Genomic DNA, 20,977 nt, shown 5'->3' with positions numbered 1-20,977 from the left:
CTGCGGAAGACGGGACCGGGATGAATGGGAAGGAGCACGTGAATATCACGAGCCAAGTCATCACAACATCAATATCAACGATCAATGACACTGAAATTGAATGCGGAAAAAATTGAACAAGCATTGGCGGCCAGTTGAGTTCAGGGAAGTTATTTTTATACCAGTGAACCCATGTAACGTTATAATGGTTTATAAAAACCGACTTGGTATAAAAAGAACTATTATTTAATAAGAGATAGTATACAATATGAACTAATCTATATTTCCTGGTACTGCATCGGCAAGTTCTAGTCTTTCCACGTACAAAAATGCCCATAAAAACGAACTTACATTTTTTACCGACTAAGGTTTGTGATAAGCGCCCGGCCTTTTCTTTTTTATTATTCTTAAGCCGCTACTTTGTTATCAATGCAAAAAATGCCTATGTGTACAAACATTCCTCTTTAGACTAATCACCCCGTGGATAAATATAAAAAAAATGTGCAAATTAGGCGAGCTAGAGAATAACCAGTTTTCTGTGTGACGACAAATCAGCTGCAAAAGGGTTATGAACCGAAGCAATAAATGAAATGTTACTCTGCGAGCGGAAAGTTACAAAATCAAAAAAATGATTTTGAAAACAAGTCACGATGAGATGATTCAGGTTCAATGCACCTCGGTCTATTTGATAATATTACACTACAATTACAATATCAAACGTCTGGAAATGAATATCTGCCAAATCCAGGCAGCCAACAAACAGAAAGCTCTCGCCAAGTTCTTTCTCCCTCTGTTAACCCAATGCTAAAAAATTTGGCGCAGTTCGTTTTTTTTTACAACTGTCAACATCAGGGGAGCTAATTTGTAGGGGGTAAAAAGAAACAAAACAGTCAACTTAGAAAAGTTCAATACAGAATACACCGTAAACATCTTATAGAACCTAGATTTAATTAAGTGAAATAATTTTTACAATAAAATAATTAATCTAAATGTTATAAATTTTTAAGTTTTTTTGTCCAGGTTTCTAACATGTATAAACTGGCGAATTCATATTTGAACGTATGGCTAGGTATGGCTAGTAATCCTGTCTACGTTCTTTCGCCGTCAAGTGAACCCTAACATTATAGCACATCCTTGTTTAGGACATAAAAGGAGAGGCACACACAGAGTCATCCACTCATGAACACACATCCGTAGAGTGGGTGTCGTAACCAACTGAGCAACAAGTTGTAGCAGGAAGGACAAAAAAGAACTCACATCTGCAGAGTTGTCCCTCCAGACATTTTATAGCTATACGTATTGCGTTATATTTGTTTATTTATTTATAAAATGTCTGCACCTACAAACAGAAGCGTGTATTTTAGCAATTTATTACCAATAAGATAACTACACTTATGTTTCAATTTTCAATAAATGCAGTTAATGCTACACTGTTAATTACATGTTTGGCAATTAAAAGGCCCTTTTCGAAGCTTCAGTTGTGGCTACATCTCGCAGAGAAAAGGCTAGTAAGTTCACAATCTGTTTCAGGCACTCAGCCTTAAGAACTCGCGTGAAAATCCTACGTGGTTGTGCGTGGTGTCATTGCCCCACATCCTCCCCATCTGTTTAGAGACGACCAATTATCGATTCTTTGACGAACTCGTATGACAGTGCTGCGGGTTCAGCCATTTGCTTTTTTTTATTTCAGCAAAAATAATCTATACCTAAAATTTCGAAAGTTTTCTAATGGAATTTTCATTTAAATTATGATAAAGTGCCTCGACTATCAGATACCCGTTTCTCAGTTTGAGGAAGCAAAATAAACATGGAAATATATAAGCAGCAAAGAAATATTGTAAAGCGCCACCTACCGGCTATTTTGGTATTTGTTATGTGGGCGCAACAGACAGTTTTAAGCGATTAAGCCCTTTGGGGGCGTTTAAATGGGCGTCGCAAAAATTTTAAGTCAATCGAAAGGTTGTTATGAGACAAATTAATGTGAGCTAAACATCGCAACAGGGCCACCACAGTTATGGGCGGTTTGTGCGCGTTTTGGGTCAACTTTTGGGTCAATCAATAGGTATTGATGAGACAAATACGTTTTAGCAAAAAAAATTCTAGCATTTTTGCTGTATCTTAGATTAATAATGTAAAATATAAAGCTTAGGGTACATTCTGTCATCGTTGGCACAATAATCTTCATTTTAACTATCGAAGGCCCACTGTAGACACACACACGCAGAAGCAACAAGTTTATAGGAGAGAAGCGCGAGAGCGATAAGAGCCGGAGAGCGAGACCATTTGCGCAACTGCAGCCGCGTCAAAAAGGCCAAGTGAAGAACGCAAGGAGGCGGAGGGGAAGAGCCTGCAAACGCAGCGCAGCGACTGCAGACAAAGAACGAATGTAAACAAAGAAGCAAGGCGCACTGTTTGTGACTTTTGGCAAGCAAAGTAAGCCACTTCTCTCTCTCTCTTTCTCTGTCGACATTAGAACGCGATCTTGAAACACAGAAAGCAGCAACGCCAACGGGCACAAACACACTCACGGACTTCGTGGCGACTCTCTCTGGATGGAACGGCACTGGGCCACAGTGGTCCCGAATGGCGACTTTCCAGTCCGATTCACGTGCTTCCTTTGGGCCTGCTCTTGATTAGATTGCGAGGTTTCGTTTCGTTTGATTAAAGGATGTTCGTGATATAAAGTCCCTTACACTTCCCAGACGAATAGACGAATATGAATAAATGAATAATGTAATTATAAATGTTCTTACATTTTCCAAAGGATCCGAATGGTTTAACAAAACATACAAAATTAAAAATCAAAGCTAGAGTATAGTATGGTGTGATGATCGAAATCGGTATGCCAAAGAAGTATAGAAGCCAAAACAAAAAATCGAGAAAAAATATATATGCCTAAGAATTTGCAGGATTAGAAAAAGTTTGCACGTCAAAGCCCCCGACTCACAGTCTCCATTAAACATTCTTAATACATTAGCTAAGAATAAAGCATTCAATTGTGTGGTTGATTTAAAACAATTTTTTTTTATCATATTTTCTTTAACTTTTATTCTCTAAATCCCCTAACAACAAATATTGCCACTTTGTAAAAATACTTAAATCAGACCTTGTAGATTTTTGAAGGATCAGGACAACTCGAATGCAGAAATTCAAAAATAAATCTGTACCCGGGTGCTTAGAAATGTTTTGAATGTGGGAGAAGTATGAAACAAGAAGTTCGGGCGGTACCCCCATCTACAACTCCGTTGAAACCTTCAGAATTCATGTAGTTTTAGGCTCTGATAACACAGCTTAAAATAGCCCATAAACTGTGGGATCGGTTTGTGGTTCCAGTTGGCCAACCATTGGCTCTTGCCCCACTGTTCGACGACGGGAACGGCGACTGAAGCAGCGGCGGTGGCGACGGTGGCGGCGGTGGCGGCGACGGCAGTCAGGCCAGCGCACCAGAGCACCAGAGCAGCGACGGGACGGCAACGGCAACGGCAGTCGCAGTCAGTATTCAGTATTCCGTATTCCGTATTTCAGTATCGATTGAACAGCCGCGCGTAGCTCATCGAAACCGAGGAAGAGACGCGACTAGAGAGCGAGCGAGACAGCGGACAGGCGACGAGACAGAGAAGGAGACAGCGACGGTCAGGGTGAAAAGGAGAGGGAGAGGGAGACGGAAGTGGAGACGGAGACAGAGACGGAGACATTGAGCGCCTGCCGCCCCCCTCTTTTGTAATAAATAGCGCTGTGCGAGGCGACCACACTACCAAACGGCAGAAGTCCGCTGAGAGCGACGCAACGTAGGCCACAAAGGCCCGCATACCACCCCCGACCACCACCCCCTTCGGTAGACAAAACACCAGAACAAAAACAACAACAGAACTACACCCCCTCGGACGAAGGGAAGAATAGTGAAACAGCTGGAACGAATCAAAAAAAAAAAAAACCACGCTGACCAAAACAAATGAAAAAATTATCAACTGACCAAAGGGAATTACTTAAAAATATATACACCCAAGTGCCTTAAAAAAGAAACACAAATCACCGATTTCAAAACAAAATTCCAATGTGATAAGAAAATAACGTGGAAAACGCATAACTCAAGCCCAAACGTTTAGAAAACAAAGTGTCCGTCTGTTTTTTATTTGTGTTTTTTTATGTTCAAGTGCGCTGTTTAAAAATCAAAGAAACGAACAAATATAATTAGATCTCTCATCAAAAGCAAACCACACAGACGGAAAACAAAAAACCGCAACGTAAAAAGTATCCATACATCTATATACATCTATATACTACGCCTCATATATAGAGACCCAAAATAAAACTAAAACAAAAGCAAAGCGTCCAGCAGAAGAAAGAGCCGAGCAGGAGAACCCACGGCACTCACAACAAAGACACACAGCAGAAATGGCAACCAAACAGCCCAGGAAGGTGGCCCCCGACGGCGGATGGGGATGGGTGGCTTGTTTCGGCGTTAGTTTGGTCAACGTAAGTCCCCCCGGGTTCGGGTTCCCCTGATTAAATACTAGATTTACAGATTCGCCACCCCCCCGCGAGGCATTCGAACATTCCAATATAGGCCAATCAAAAGCTAACCCCTCGGTCCGAGCTATAGAACTCCACACAACCCTTCTGCCCCGCCGCCTCACCTTCCGCATTCGCACTTAGGATAGGTTAGTTCCAATGCCCCATGGCATTTCATAGTTATATGGCTCGTGGTAAACTTGTTTTCACATGGACGATAAGATTCAAATGAAATATGACGAAATTCAATATGCTTCTGGTCCTCCCCGCACTTCACATGTGTTTACACTCCGATTTATGGGGCTACCTGTGTTGGCGTATTGGTGGGGGCGGCATGCAGCCCGATTTCACTAATAGTGAGTACCCTAAGGGACGTGTTTGAACAAAGAAAAAAGATTGTTGGAGGGCACAAATGCCGGTGTTTATGCGAATCAAACGGCCTTTAAATTGCCAAAGTTCTTATTGCTTAAGCAACAGCCTATTAACTAGCTGGTTATTTAAAATATCAAAAGCTAGAAATCAGGATAAAGATCTCAAACAAGAGAATCAAATTAGTTTTGAAGGCCTCTTCAAGGGAAAGCCATTTCGATTTCTTTTGTACTTTCGATTTTCCATACCCTTGACTAATTTGTCACAGTTTGAATGTTTGGTTCCGCAGCGCTCGACAGATCTTTCAAAATAAACCCTTATATATTATATTTGGCTCGAATCAACTGACAACTAACTTCTATATTTATGCATCATTAAAAATGCTATTTATTCATGCTTTTATTATTCATGACTTTGACAAACAGTTTGGAGCTCTACCCGATCTTCCTTTATCTGAAGGTGAATCCAAACCTGGGTTTGAATCTGGTTCTGCTATAAACTCATTGTGATGAACAGCTGTGGCCTAACTTAAAAAGGGCAGACTGAGAAATACGAGTATAGAGTGGAGTACAAAAAGGAGACCCCGATCGTGGCAAAGAGTTTTCTGTGTGTTCTCGGTTCGCATCTGTCTGGCGGTCACGCACCCGCCGCGTGATCTCGAAAATGCGTTTCAGCAGTGTTTTTCTTTTTTTTCGTTCTCAGTTTTTGTAGTTCGCCCGGGCTCCTTATATGTATGCCTATGTACAACATTGTTTGCATTTAGTTAATTTCGAGGCACCGCAGAGGTGATGGCAGAACTGAGAATCAACTGGCACACTATTCTGCATTTAATATAGGTAAATCACGGAGTTTGAGCGATTGGAAATTTCCCAAAAAATCAAATTAAATATATAAAAAACACTCACCCTGACACATTTGTAATGGTATCGCTGTCATCGTTACAGTCATACTATGGAGATCATCATTAACTAGCTTTCCTTTCTTGCATCTTTTACTGTGTTTTCGCCCTAAGATACAAAGAAGGATTGTTAGCATGGTAACATAACTTTGCTTCAAGGGAATGCATATTGCACAGTATTACTTACGCACCATAAAAGTGACTGAAAGAAAGAAAGAGTGATTGCATCACGGGATTTCAGAGGAGATACCCACCTGAACAAGTTACAATATTTGCTGAGTGACGCATAGCCAGTATGAAGTACTTTCAATGTCACGAAATCAGATCATGCCAATTATGCAACAGTCCTAAAATTACCCTCTTTCCATATCAGCGATAGCCGAGCGACTTGGTAAATGAGTCCGGGCGATGTGCAATTACAAATGATAATTGTGTGTGGCCAAGCGGAGATCTTGAAAATTGACAGCCGTACTTAGTGCCATAGTCCCGTAGTCCCATGCACTGATTATGCGTCTTCTCCGCAGTGTGGAGACAATGATACGAAGAGCATTAGAGGCTCCTGCTCCTATAACACCTGGGTTGAGAGTGCCGACTCTGGAAATAATCATCGGAACAGATGGTGGGAATGGTTAGGATGTGAGCACATATTGAGTGTCAATGGCTCGGTCATTGAAGCCAAATGCGTTGTGACAGCCTATTCGAGGGCGGTTTGGCCAGTTGTGATGGTGGACAGCCAGCAAGTGCACTCAATTTTTAATTTTGTTGATCACATAAGTTCCGTTCTATAGAAATACGAACATACAAGGTAAATTAATCGTATCTCTGGGCCGACTAATCTTAGTTCAGATATTTATCGGTCGACCCATGATGACCTCCTCCAGCCAATCCCCACCCAACATTTGTTGCAGCAAAAACAAAGCAGCAGACAAAAAACCACACCAGAAATGCGCCATTTGCAAAACAAATCGAGTGTTTGGCACGAAATTCGCCTAGTCTTTTGTATGCCCATATACTTATAGAGACCATAAAACCCATGACACTTTGGGATGCATGCGAAAAAACAAGGGGTGGGCTCAAGTAGAAAGGGTTGCGAAACAGAGAATCTTATAATATTTAGGTTAGGGCTATGCAGTGCCACGGTCGCTCGACCTTCCATCAAACCCAAAGAGGTGGGCCGACAATAACGAAAACAAGATCTTAATCATCTCCCAATCAGTCGATTAAGGCTGTCCTGAATCATGGCCGTGCAATACGTCCCATGGAAATAAGGTTGATAAGGTATTTGTGACCCACTTGGTCACACGCCCAACTCATTTAGACTTCGACTGGCAAAAAGTCGAGTAGTGTGTACCCCTTGGTAGAAAATTTAAAACACTCGTAAAATTTAATTGATCCTCGGCACAATATAACGAAAGGTGCACACAAAGTATGTACCTACACATCTGTTTGGAGCGAAAACAAAATCGATCTTCATCAAAGCTGGGAGAGGAAATATATGGGGGTTAGATGGCGACTGCCTGATATGCCAGTCACTCGATTATGTGTGGGTTTCGATTATAGGTTAAGTTCGAACGACTTCTAATCGCAATCGCAACTTTTGTTTGTTTTCGTTCCGTTAGCCGCCATTATCTTCGACGGGGCACACGTTTAATCGCTTTTAAATCATTTACGAGGCAAATTAGCACTTGAACCTTATACAACACGAAAACCCAATAGAGATATGTGTGCACCATAAACAATACATTTTTGAGGCTGTTTGTCCAGGCTACAAAACAGCATGAGTCTTGCAAAATAATAAAAGTTGTTGCCAAGCCTGGACCCCTGAAGAAGTTTATTTTTCCCTTACCATGCAATCTAGCCGGAAGCATGACCGTAAAGAACTTACGAACCTAGTAATCTACCAATTTGAAGACTATTCGGGGGCAATGCTGAAAAATACCTACTGGAAATCGGATTTCCATAGAATCACCAAAATAAATTGGTCACAATATAGCGTTTTTTTGTGTACGATCAGTTTGCTACTACAATTGAACCGTCTGATAAGTAGCATTAAAATTATTTGCCATATAAAGTTCCTCGTTCCTCCATTTAAGTTTTCCCAAGCGGAAAACAACAGCGTCGTCTATCTGTCTGCAAGGCCAGACGCAATGATAAAGAACGAATTGTTATATAGCCAAATATCCGAGCAATCCAATTAAAAATTCGGTGGAAAGTGTTTACGTAAGGCCCCAAAACAAAGAACCGCTGAACCCATTAGCAAAAGCACGTGACCGATAGCGACACCCGGCTAAATAAAGCAGCGAGAGGAGAAAAAACTATGCAGATAAGCAGGTATAGGAGAAAATAAAACATTTAATTAACATATGTTTTATATTCCATAGAAGAAAGGACGACGTGTCACTGTGATTAATCATTACTTATCGCTTCGTTTTTCACTGCAATCAAGCAGCCCATCCATAAAAATGATGGGAAAGGGTTTGACATAGTCGAAGATTGCCAGAACAAGGAAACGAATGTGCAATTGAATTAAACGTTCCGCCAAACTCAAAGGAAAAACTATGGAAAATGCTCTGAAATCCGTGGGTCAATTGGTTGACTTTGCCACCCGTCCATTTTTAATTGATTGTGATTGATTTGCAACCGTGTTTCGATCAAACTTTGGCGACTGCAAGAAAAAAAAGCGGCGATTGTGATGATGGTACTGATGATGATGAAATTTGCACAACGATTGAGGAACACCGAAGATCTCTTCGGTATATTCACGGTGGACTTTGCTCCACTGACTTTGAACTCACGTTGTCGCCGATCTATTCTTTTTACTAGCCACTTTTTTGCCGAGAGAATGTCGTCTGATTTGCTGTCTTTGTTTACCTATTAATTAAATGTGGTGCTTTCTCGCCTTTGTGTGTTCAGTGTCAGCGCAATAATGAATACCAAGTTAATGTTGTGGGTGCTCTCTTTAGGTTTCATCTAAAAAAGTCGGGGTATATTGTGTTCTGAGAAGACATAAATCTATATATATATAATATTCTTGAACTAAATAATTTATTTTCATGTCCGAGTGTTTCATTGGCCTGAAATATAGATGATACCGTATTCTTACAAAAACCCGCATGATGTATACAACATACTTCTTTAACAGTTTCATTTATTTTCTGGATATTTCTGATTTGTTTATCTATTTTTTAGTAATCATGTATGTAGTAATTCAGGTCAAAATTGAAAAAGAGGGCTCTTTTAGGTCTGTTTTTTTTTTTTTGTCTTAAGCCATTGTTTCCTCTTGGAGTTTGAAAGAAAAGGAGCGAAGCCAGTAATTCAATATACAAAGCAGAGCCATCATTGATTCGCCCAGTTGTCGTTACGACAGACACATATTGTGATTCCGTTTTTGTTTCGGCCTCTGTTATCATTATCAGGTGCGATTAACACATTGGCTCATGGGCTCAAGATGTTACCAGAGCCCAAGAGCACAAAATTCCGCAAATCAGCAAGTGCCATGCCAATTAAGCTTAAAATTTAGGACATCGGCTTAATTGATAATTAGAATATGCGGATTTTGATTAGCGTCTGGGAACCGCACATGTAAGGCGGGCGTGAGAGATCGAGTTTGGGAACTTGGGTGCTCTCTGGGGTGGGCTCTAATCATCCCGCGGCCTCTGAATTCAGTGTCTGACCGATCTGGCGACCGTTTAGCATTCGACCAACGCATGCTCACCCAATACGTCATAAAAGTATCCGGCATGCTTCACTCGAGTCGAACAATCTATATCTGGAAATGCTCGCACATTCACGCGAACGTACATACTGCCGCCTATATGTGTTTTTTTTACGTGAAGTGGCATTAGTGTCGTCGCACTTCAAAAGCCAATTAGAACATTTCCGAATGGTGTTCAGATAAGTTAACGTCTTTCGAATCAGATGGTTGCTTTAAATGGGGGATTTTCAGAGGCTCTGACATTCGGATATTCGACTCTTTAGGCAAGACATGTGAGGGAAAGCTTTGGGGTTTTACTATTATTCATACTTATGGTTCAAATGAATGGCCGTTAAAATAATGTTTCCATTTAGAAAGGCAATTATAGCAACAATACCTTAAAAAGCTGTCCGGGAAGTAGTACAAGTAGGTATTCTATTTATATTGGGGTAGAGAAATAGAAAGTGCTGTGCGTAAAACGCTTAAATATGCATCCATTTACAAAAGTTGTGTCCTAACTTTGTAGTTTCCCTCTCCCGTATTTTCTCGTTAGTCGTGACGTTTTATCTGAATATGTGTCTGCGCACATTGCCTCTGTTTTATGCAAATTAGAGCTTATTTCTTCGACAAATTCCGAGTACCAGGAGCGAGACAGACAATAAATTAAATTAAAATAGAGCACAGTAAGCGTTCGAAATATACTGGTATACCATGATATATACAGATGTCGCAGAAGCACCCGTGCAAACAAGATGCGAACGCCTTTAACTGAGCAAACACACTTCTCATACAGAAGCTGCACAATGAGCACTCGCAGGTTAATGCTAAAACCAAACAATAGATCCCATCCAAAAGTGTGCTGCGATCTCTGAATGTTAATTAAATTTTAACAACTGCTAAAAGCGGGCAGCAGCAGGAGAAAGATCTACTCGGATCTTTGGACATATAAAGACACTATTGTGCAGTCGCACGAGATGTGGAAGTGGATTCGATGGCTATCACCATGGGATATGGGTGCTAATTCCCAATCCACGCGCCAGACATTCTTTCCCCATAAACTAAGTGGTGATATTCAACCATTTAAGGCAGCAGATCAGCCGACTTCGCAACAATAGGGCAAGATACAGTTGTTTAATCTTTAGATCTATAGATCAATAAAATACTTTTAGGGGACACCTACATTTCTTCGTTACTATAAATTAATTTCAGTAGTACATATAATATACGACCTCTAAACAAATTGCATTAGATTATACACTCAGAACTGCAGTGATAGGTATTGATGATTGATGTTTTAATTATGCATTACTTATTAATCAGATTACTTTTGTTTTGCTGTAGATTTTTGAGGTCTAATTTCGGAAAAGACCCCCTCAGTCAAATCAATTTCCCTTTCGATATTTCTCTGAAATTAATACCAAAGCATAGAAAAACCAAAACGTTTTTGCCACAAGGCAGGCCTCACAAAGAGAGAAAACAGATTGTAAATGAATTCGTAAAAAAAGAAAACTTTCTTCGGTACCCAATTTATTTTTGCATTGGCCTCAATATCTGGCGGCGGCAGAAATAAACGATCTCCTACAAGCCCTATCGACGGGTCCCCACATCCAATGTCAATAGTCAACAGGCGAACCCACATGTGACGACGCCTTCTTGGGGCATATCCGGTTTTAGCCACAACAAAGGCCGCCAGCAGCTGATGCTGACGATCACGTGACTCGGTTGCAAGTTGCTAGTTGCACCAGGGCTCTTCCTGCTTGCCCCCTGAGCAAGAGAAAAAGGAATTCAAACTCGTTTGCAGCTTACAGCAGCTCGAACAGCTGCTCTCCTAACTGCTTCTGTATCTGCATATGTATGATGCCGTCTATCTGTATCTGCACAGATAATAAACAGTAATCCAATTTTAGGTAACCCAATTTTATAATTCCTAATATACGATGTTTTCGGATTATTAATCTATAGTTTTCTATTGTCAAAATGATGTAGAAGCTTTTGTAACATTTTTTAACAATTTTTGTCAAATCGTTAATATAATAACGTCACTTTGACTTTTATTGATAATTAAATATTGATAATAGGGCTTATTTCAATATGTTCTACATATGATCATGTTTTCTTCTTCTTCTGATGCAAAGTACTTATTTTACCAATTTCAAAAATCGATAAACCTTTTTTTTTATATTTACTTGGGTATTATGTCAATAATTCATTGTTTAAAATGTATATATTATAAAGTGAAATCGAGTAGAAATATAAAAAAAAAAATTAGAATTGAATACCATAATTGTGAATTATATTGAGGAATGGGAAATTTTCTTATGCTATATGGATAGATTCGATTCGTGCTTATAAAATCCTTATATCATATCATCTTTTTTCTGAGTGAGACATCTGCACAAGAACGATGTCCGTTGGATAAATCGCATGATTGTGATCATGTGCAAGCTAGCAAAACAGCTTCACCACCAGAGCCATCAGCCCCAACATTAGGCCTCCATCCGATCCGTTTGGTGCCCCATTAACAGTAGAACCTCGCTGACACAGCCAGACACACTAGAAAAGTGTATACTTTTGTATGCCGACGCTTACAAAAAATAGTTTAAAATATTGAACCCTTCTCTATGATCACATTTCAAAATTAACATTAGTATTTAACCAATTAAATTTGATAAGCTACAATTATATCGAGTTCTAACTGTAGTACAGTTCCGATTGGATAGGATAGGCTTGACTTGGCTTCGACTCGATTCAGTTCGATTCAATTTCGAGTTCAGCTTTGCGACGGCTTTTGTTTTATGGCAATGTCGAGTCAACTTTTTGTTATTGTTTCGTTTTCATTATTATTACTTTGTGCTGGTGTGCGGTTTTAATTGAAATGTTTGGCAGCGGCCGAATACCCCTTCAGTTAAGTTCAGTTTTTTCGAGTCGAGCTGAGCTGAGCTGAGTTGAGTTGAAATTTGTTCGTTTTGGTTCGGCGGTAGTGAAATGTACTTCACAATTAATTGCTTCAATTGCCACGAGGGCCCAGCAACAGCCACAATTCAATTTCAATTCGAACATATTTATTCACTGGGGATCGTCTTCTGCGCCTCATGCGTCGTATAGAGCACTTTTTTTAACTGTAATGTGTTATATATTTTGCCGAGAAGAACACTGGAGTTCTTCAAGTTCAAGGCACTCGTAAAGTTACCCAAAAAAAACGAAAATACGAAAATACGGCAATATGTAAATTTGAGCTAAGACGGCGGCAATCTGAGGGGTAACTGAATCTGAATAAAATCCATTGAACTGAACGGGTTTACAGGTCATTTTACCACTTCATCCCTGGTCCCCGTCCCTTGAGCTGAACTTGACAATATCCACCTCACCAATGTTTACACCAAATCCCCATCACTGGGAATTAAAATACAGATTGTTTAAGTATAGATTATTCACTTTGTTTTACTTTTTTTAAGCTTTATTCTGTAGAAACAAATAAAAACAGCCAACGCTTGCATGATTCCCTTCAATTACGTTAATATTACTTTAGAAAAAATGTGATTTTCCGCGCAACAAAGTGAAAAATGCGTGCGGTAGAGCTGGAAATAAATTCATTAGGCATCCCCAATTACATAATTTTACAATTTCTCTAGCCGATTAGCAGTAATTGACCGCTCCTGCTGTACATATAAATGAGCTACTAACTTCTGAAGCAATTACCATTGCCCAGGTAGCCCAGACCTATCCGGAAATTACCTCTTCACTCCTTATCAAATTGAAAATTGACCTTAGAATATGCCCTGCAGATACCTTTTAAATATTTATATAGAGTTCGAATTGTGAAGGACGGAACACAACACCGGAGCAATGATGAAATATCAAAGTGGAAAGCATAAAAAATGCCACGCAAAACTTAATGGGAAATCGATAGGATGAATGGGTCTTGATTTGCGGCGGTGGTCAAGAGCTTTCTCGAAAAGTGGATGGAAGTGGAGAATCAAATGACGTCCGCTCGACAACGTCATCGTTGACATGAGGGTGACACATTATGGTGGCATAATAATATGGGTTGTATCCACACCATCCCACCGGATCCCACCCATCGCGTACGATTCGCACGCAGGAAAGAGACACGAACTTTGGACTTGAAAATTGATAACACGCCAAAAGTGAATTCGAAACCAGTAACACACACGCGCCGCCAAGTGGCTCCCAAATGCCTCGTCCAATATCTTTCCAGATAGACAGCCAGTGGAACTTTTCGTATCCCGGGACGCAGACGTGCTATATTTACATATTGTGATATTGGTTTAAGCTGGGCAAAATACTAAGAATAGATGGGCAATATACACCACTAATCAGACAATAATAATCAAAAAAGTCGTCCTTTAGGAACATTAGTTTTCCGAATATTTTAATAGTGATGAATTAATAAGGTCACTTTTATCGAGTGATATTTTCCTGGTCATATTTAAGTAACCAACACTATTATTATTATCCTACAGCACTTTATAGAGCCACTCAATATTTCTTATGTCTTATATAAAGTACCAAAATATGAATATCTAAGAAATATCTAAGACAAAACTCAAAATAAACAAACCATGCAAAGAAAGTAACTTTCCCATCTGTAAATTAACTTATAAATAATACAACGATAAAAAATATTCGAAATATATGCCTTTTTAACTATAGAAATTAAACCAAATGCAATGAACGTGTGGCTTCCGATTGGGAAGTGCAATTTATGAGTACTCAAGCGTTTGACATCTACAGAATTCCTCAGAAGGTAGGAATGAAAACTTGAACCACTTAGGAAAAAAACCTATAAATCACATTTTAAGTAGTTTCTATATATGTATGGGCGGAACACTTTTAAATAAAGCTTTCTGACCTGAAAAACTGAACAATTCTATTCGCTAAACCCTTCCAATTAAGTTGATTGAGCTAGGAGACAATGTGTTTAGGGCGTGCTGGCGAATGTTAAGTAATATTGTCTGTAGAGCGACCGTCAACGATATATCTGTGTATATGTGTACCCTGTACATATATCGCGACTTTCGTTGCGAACACTCAAGTGTCACGTTAATTTCACGCAGGAAACGGCAACAGGGCATCAACCACTTGTAAATTGGATTCGAAAATATTGCACGAAATGCTTAAAAATAAGTTAGCAGCTAATTGTGCAAATTTCGCATCTTAGGTTCCCCCTCCACGATTAAATTATACCCAGCACAACACACATAAATCAATAAGCTGATTTGGAGCCATATCCGAAGTCCCAGATCTCTGTTCCCCACTTGGTTGTTATCGGGTTTGCTGTTTGTCTTTGGATGTTTTTCGCTAAAATTGTCGAGCACAACACGCCAAGTCAAGCCAAATATAAGAAAACATGTGTGTGGATATATGTATATTATATGCCACATATATAGCAATGGCTAATAAACAATCCCCAACAGCAGGCAAGAGGCTAACTAGAAATGTATTTACACATTACAATAAACCCGCCGTCGCCGCTGAAAATGTGCAAATTGAAAATAAAAACTGGTGCGGGATTATTTGTTGGTATTCCTAAAATATTGTTGTGTAGAAAAAAACACGCGTTGATTGAGATTTCCTTGTTAAAGAGGAAGTTCACTGGCGCTGGGCATTACAAGGCATATAGAAAGCCTCAGTATCTAATCTGGGTGAAAACTGGAGAAATCTTCAAAACATATATGCCCTCTTTGTAAACCATTGGTAGAGACTTGTCACTAAGCTCAATCTATATTGGTTCTTTAGGTCCAACCGAAATAATTTCATTTATTGAACGATTGATCAATCAACTGGAATTGACCGGCTTGAAATCAAAGTGTGGGAACCAAAAGTGAATTATGGGACCCCAATATCGACTTCACCCCCGCGATCACAAATGATTGGAACCATTTAAGCAGCGTTTACTGCGAAAACACCTAGTGAGCGCGTGTTGTTCTTCCCTCGAATGTTTTTCTCCTTCAATTATGAGTTCTGATAATTCAATTATCAAGCAATTAAGGCTACAACCGAAACGCCCCATAAAACCATATATTCCTCGGGACGGGCGCCATAATTTAAAAAAATCGAAAATCAATAAGCACCAAAGCGCAATCAATAATAATCGCAGGCCAGCCGCAAACAAATAAAACACTTTAAGAAGCCCATCCATCGCCTACACAGTTTACATATGTATGCCTGAACGGGACTAGAAGATTTGAAAAGTTGGGCAATAGCATTAAACGTTTGCTGTAGTTTTCAAACAGCGCTGGAAAAATCGGCGGGAGTCTAGATGACAGCAATCTATAGATAGCCACATAGCAGAGTCATTGCGATTCAAACTTAATGGATTGATTTATTAGTCGACATAAAAAAGTGATTGAACGTTTCACTATTACTCTATGTAATTCCCAAACCAATTGCTTTTTTGTGTATTATAATAGAATCGAAATATTTGCCTGAATGTTGTAGATATTAAATGGCAGTGATTCAACTTTCTGCCAAGAACAATTGTAAAAAGGGAAAGTGATATGCCAAAAACAGACATCACCCAGGCTGAAAATTTAGAATTATCATTCCAACGGGTAAAGAAACCCATATTTCGCTTAGTTGTCCTCCAAAATATGCGAAAAAACGGTATTCGAATGGCAACCTGCTAGCACCTCCAATCTAATATCAAATTCTCATGCCAAATTCAGTACACTTTATAGGCCAAGCCACTTTAGGAATACAAATTAGACATGCTCAATTTTCGAGTCATGACAGGCATCAGGCCATAGATATGGTTCCGCAAGACCTCTAGGAAAAAAATCCATCAATCAAATCGATCTTGAACGGAAAAGAACGCTGCCCAGAAGATTCCGATTCCGAGTCCCTGGCACACTGATAAGGACTGACGTGGTCTACGAAGCCCACTGAAATTGCACAACCGATAAGGCAAAAACAGGGGCCTGGAGGACCGAACATCTGAAGTGCATCGATATGGGGTAGTGCTGACTTTGGGTTTTGGCTTTTGTATTTGTCCTCTTACCCGTAGTTGCTCTAGAGGGTCTCTCAATTTGTTCCCCGCTGAAAAGAAAATATAAAAAAACCGATAAGGGGTTATTTTTGCGATATGGTTATCCGTGCGATGACGTTATACGTGTTGTGTCAATTTCTCCCTACTCCCCCTTTTCCCATTCCCATTCCTATTCTCACTCCTCCAAGAATGCCATGTCGCTGATAGTAGCCCTCTCTTCCTCTACGTAATTCCCAGCAAGTTCTGCCTCCAGAGCCGATAAATCACGCGGCCCCTGAACGGCAGATTAGCTTGCACAAATTGGCCCACATAAAAATACAAATGGAATAAGAGCAATACCAATGTTCGCCACAAAGCAAGTGTATAATTTATGGGGCGCCTAACGATCAGAAATCGAAGCACGATTAAGTTGTGGGCGACCACTGGATGAGCAATAAATACCCGTCGATAATCTGATGTATAATATGGATTCCATATTCAATAGCCACACAAATTAAGGAGGAATAGAACAAAATATGTCCTAACAAAGTGAACAAAGTGCGTCGTAACAGAAAAAAAAAGTACAAAATAGCCCCAAAATAATAATAAAAAGTCCTTTGATTGATACAAAAAAGTGCCTAAAGATATGGTTAGCATATTAAAAAAATTAAATATAAATTAAAAAACTATGAAATAAATTATTGCTCATCCAAAAAAAGGCCAATCGGTTGCTAAACCCTAAAATTGAATTAATAAATGGATTGATGCAAAAATAAGAAGGTACAAAAGGGCATTTTCAAGAAATAGCACATTTCCAAGGGGAATAACATTCCAAATAATCACGTACAGTCAATACTTATGCACAACCTGTCACCTCTCTTTTTAGCTGGCCACCCGCTCCATCGAGCCGTCGTTCGGCCTGCTCTTCGGCGACACCCTCAAGGATCTCAATGTGGGCACGACGGGAGCAGCGGTCATCATTAGTGCACTGGACGTGTGCATGAACTTTTCGGGTCTGTTTGTGGGGCCGCTGCTGAAGGAGTTCTCCTACCGCAAGGTTGCCATCGCCGGGTCACTGCTGTGCGGTCTAGGCCTGGCGCTCACATCGCCGGCGACGAGCATGGCCCACATCCTGAGCACCTACTCAGTGATCAACGGCATTGGCGTGGGCCTCTCCACGTCGGCGGCCTTTGTGGCCCTAAATCACTACTTCAAGCACAAGCGCGGCCAGGCGGTGGGCCTCTCGATGGCCGGTACGGCCATGGGCATGCTGATAATGCCGCAGCTGGTGCGGATCCTGCTGGAAGCCTACGATTTTCGGGGGGCGGTGCTGCTGCTGGCGGGCGTGGCCCTCAATGCCACGGTCGGATCGGTGCTGCTGCAGCCGGTGAAGTGGCACATGAAGGAGGAGTTCGACGACGAGGAGCTGATGTGCATCTCGGCCCTGCCCACCCCGCAGCCCCAGCTGACGGTGGGCGGAGCAGGTGGCGCGGCATCGGCAGGAGGCGCGCCCGAGTTCAAGGTGATCAAGGAGGATGGCAACGAGGAAGACGCACTGCCGGAGATGAACACGCTGTTGTTCCACAAGCACCATCCCCACCAGCACTCGATGCGCAAGAACTACTCCGAAATGGCCATGAACACGATGAATGGCACCAGACTGGGACTACCCAAGAGGCCAACTTTCCCGCGTATTATGTCCCTGGCCGGTGTTCAGTCCGCTGCCCATGGAGACTCGGGCGGCTATACTTCGCAGGCGGAGGTCAATGCCACGCAGCTGCGCTGCCGCAAGGCCTCGGTCACCTCGAACCTCTCCTACATGGACTTCACCGGCTCCATTCTCCAGGTGCACCTCAACACCGGCGACGATGAGTTCGAGCAGAACGATCGCGAACTGCGACGTGTCGGCACCGCGACGGGCAGCATTGTCCTCGGCGGTCATCGGGATAGCTTCATCAAGATGAAGCCCACCGAGCTGGACAAACAAGCCGAGGCGGCCGCCGCCCTCGACGAGGAGGCCAAGAAGAAGGCCAAGAAGCCGGGCTTCTGGCGCCGCTTTGCCGACCTGCTGGACATCGATATGCTCAAGGACAAGATGTTCCTCAATCTGCTGTTCGGACTCTCCATTTTTTATGTGGCCGAGATGAACTTCAAGATGGTCACCCCCTTCTTCTTCGCCAATCTGGGCTACCAGAAAACCGACGTTGCCTTCTGCCTCTCGATCACGGCCATCACGGACATCGCCGCCAGGATAGTTCTGCCACCCATCTTCGATCGTACCACCATCAAGAAGCGCACCATTTTCCTCGTGTCCATCATTTTCGTGGCCCTGACCCGTTCAAGTGAGTTGCAGCTTTTTACTACCCCTTGGTGTTTCCAACAACTAAACTTTGAAATCTTGGTATTTCCAATAACTAAATCACAATATTTTGACCATTTCAGTTATGGCTGAGCAGACGGACTGGACTCAGTTGATGATTTGGCTTTCGATCTGCGGCTTCTTCCGCGGATCGGCTTTGAGCAACTTCACCCTCACCGTATCCGAGTACTGTTCGCTGGAGAAATTGCCCTCGGCTTTCGGCTGGCATCTGGTGGGCAAAGCCCTGTTTGTGATCACCTTTGGACCCCTAATTGGTATGACAATTAGAAATTGTATACTCACTCCCTACTAAACCTACGTAATTTTCCGTTTCACAGGTCTCATTCGGGATGTGACTGACAGCTATCCGATTTGCATACACACCCAGAGCGTGTGCATCATGATCTGTGCCGTGGCCTGGGGCATCGAGTACCTGGTGGAGTACATCCAGTCGAGGCGTCGCACCGCCGATGCCGCCCAGCTGCCAACCCAGGATGCAAGTGCCCCCGCCACAACGACGACGGGACAGCACGATGTGAAGCTGTAGGGCGATGGCGGGAATCATGGACCATAGAGATATACTTTAAGGAAGACAGTCTCGCCGCGGGGCGGAGGGGAGCAGTTCCTCCAGCGAGTACCCAACTTTAAATATACTTAAGAGGGTCCCTGCCCTACAAAATGGGGGGAACTTGTGAACCCTCAAGTGTGTGGGGAGCCAATCCCCCAAAATGTATTAAAACTCAATTTAGTTAGGAAATTTTGTTCGTTTTCGCTCTTTTTTTTTTTGCAATATGTTTAGGGAGACCTAAGATCTTGGAGAGTCATAATTACACACACTCCATACCACACATATTACCATATAATATATATATACCTACTATTGATAAGCAGAATTCGTCAGTTTTAGTTGTATAATCACATCTCTCAACTGAAACTAACCCTCAAAAGTAACCACAAGAAAGTGCGTTTAATTCCTAATGTAACTACAAAACGAAAAAAAGAAAAACCAAAAATGGTTCATCTAAACTCCCCAATATTATATTTTGATTTGTTCCGTTCTCTTCCTTTAATGTGTTTGCCTTAACTGTTCTCTCTTTTGTTTATTAGTGAACTTGTATGTGATAGTTCAAAGATAGTTTATAATTTAGAAGTTAATCGCTACTTATAGATACTACAGATATCTGCATCTGGAAATACAGTGATGCGCAATGGCAAGAAAAGAAGGAAGTGTTGAAAATTAATCGGCTTTAAAATGTACCTTAGGAACGATGTTAAGCAACGACAAAACCACTAAGCTATGAAAATATGAATAAAACGATATATACACCATGTAAAGCTAAGAGAGTGCGTTGATTGAACTGAAAAAGTATACAAGAAAGATCGAATAAGACGACATGGACATAGAAATGTACTGCAAAAAGCTCGGCAAAGGTTGATTTTCTCATTTATAAGAATGCTGGACCCAGATTCTAGCCAACGAAATGCCACAATATATATATATATATTTCTTGCAGCGGCCTTGGAAAGTAATAATTCATTGACTAATCTTGTAGATCGAAAAGAATAACTTACCAAAATGCAACTAAACCCAACCGATAAGCAATAAATGCAAAACAATCCATGCAAAACCAAGGAAAACGACCAAGTAAACTATATATGTAGCAAACTTTTGGGCTCGGTGGGAATAGCTACACTGAGAGACATTCGGATATACCATATACACAAACTATTATATATAAGTATATTTTGGGTACTTAAATTTATCATGGAGCATATATTTTTTGTCGATTAGTCAATAGTAACAAGAGATTTTGATACAAGCGTATGAAGCAAACTTTTGGAAATGTATTGCCCGATATTGTAGCCTTATAGACTAATATATTGTATCAGTATATGAGAACGTGTATATTAACTTGGAAAAATAAAGTGATACAAAAATAAGCCTTGAGAAAGATCATATGAGGAAAGACTTTTCCTGGAACTGCAAAAAAAACACTGCAATTTGATCTTGAGGTGAAAATGATAACAAACTGGGGCAGGTTGTTAACTTTCAGTTAGCCTCTAAAGTAAGAGGAGCCTATCGGGTATCTAGAGTCAAAAGTGGCATTCCTCATTTTTAATAAACAATGAACTACGTAACTAATGTCATAATCATTTTTAGGATAGAGTGGAGTAAAG

At 41.0% G+C, this 20,977-nt stretch overlaps 1 protein-coding gene across 1 annotated transcript; it reads left to right on the top strand.

Moving 5' to 3' along the window:
• The first annotated feature begins 3,454 nt into the window (after positions 1-3,454).
• On the top strand, positions 3,455-20,134 carry LOC108024198 (uncharacterized). Its single transcript, XM_017094047.3, has 4 exons — positions 3,455-4,455; positions 17,327-18,782; positions 18,883-19,074; positions 19,138-20,134. The coding sequence occupies exons 1-4, from the start codon at positions 4,375-4,377 to the stop codon at positions 19,344-19,346; spliced, it is 1,938 nt and encodes a 645-aa protein (XP_016949536.1). The 5' UTR covers positions 3,455-4,374; the 3' UTR covers positions 19,347-20,134.
• Positions 20,135-20,977: the final 843 nt, after the last annotated feature.

This window comes from Drosophila biarmipes, chromosome X (assembly GCF_025231255.1).
Source record: "Drosophila biarmipes strain raj3 chromosome X, RU_DBia_V1.1, whole genome shotgun sequence".
In the NCBI taxonomy this organism is placed as follows: Eukaryota; Metazoa; Arthropoda; class Insecta; order Diptera; family Drosophilidae; genus Drosophila; species Drosophila biarmipes.
Note: the sequence above shows the minus strand (reverse complement) of the source record. Positions and strands in the feature narration are given on the sequence as shown.

Coding starts and splice junctions, on each gene's coding strand:
- LOC108024198 (XM_017094047.3), top strand. CDS start 4,375: ATGGCAACCAAACAGCCCAGGAAGGTGGCCCCCGACGGCGGATGGGGA. Junction 18,783..18,882: donor CGTGGCCCTGACCCGTTCAA/GTGAGTTGCAGC, acceptor TGACCATTTCAG/TTATGGCTGAGCAGACGGAC. Junction 19,075..19,137: donor CACCTTTGGACCCCTAATTG/GTATGACAATTA, acceptor TCCGTTTCACAG/GTCTCATTCGGGATGTGACT.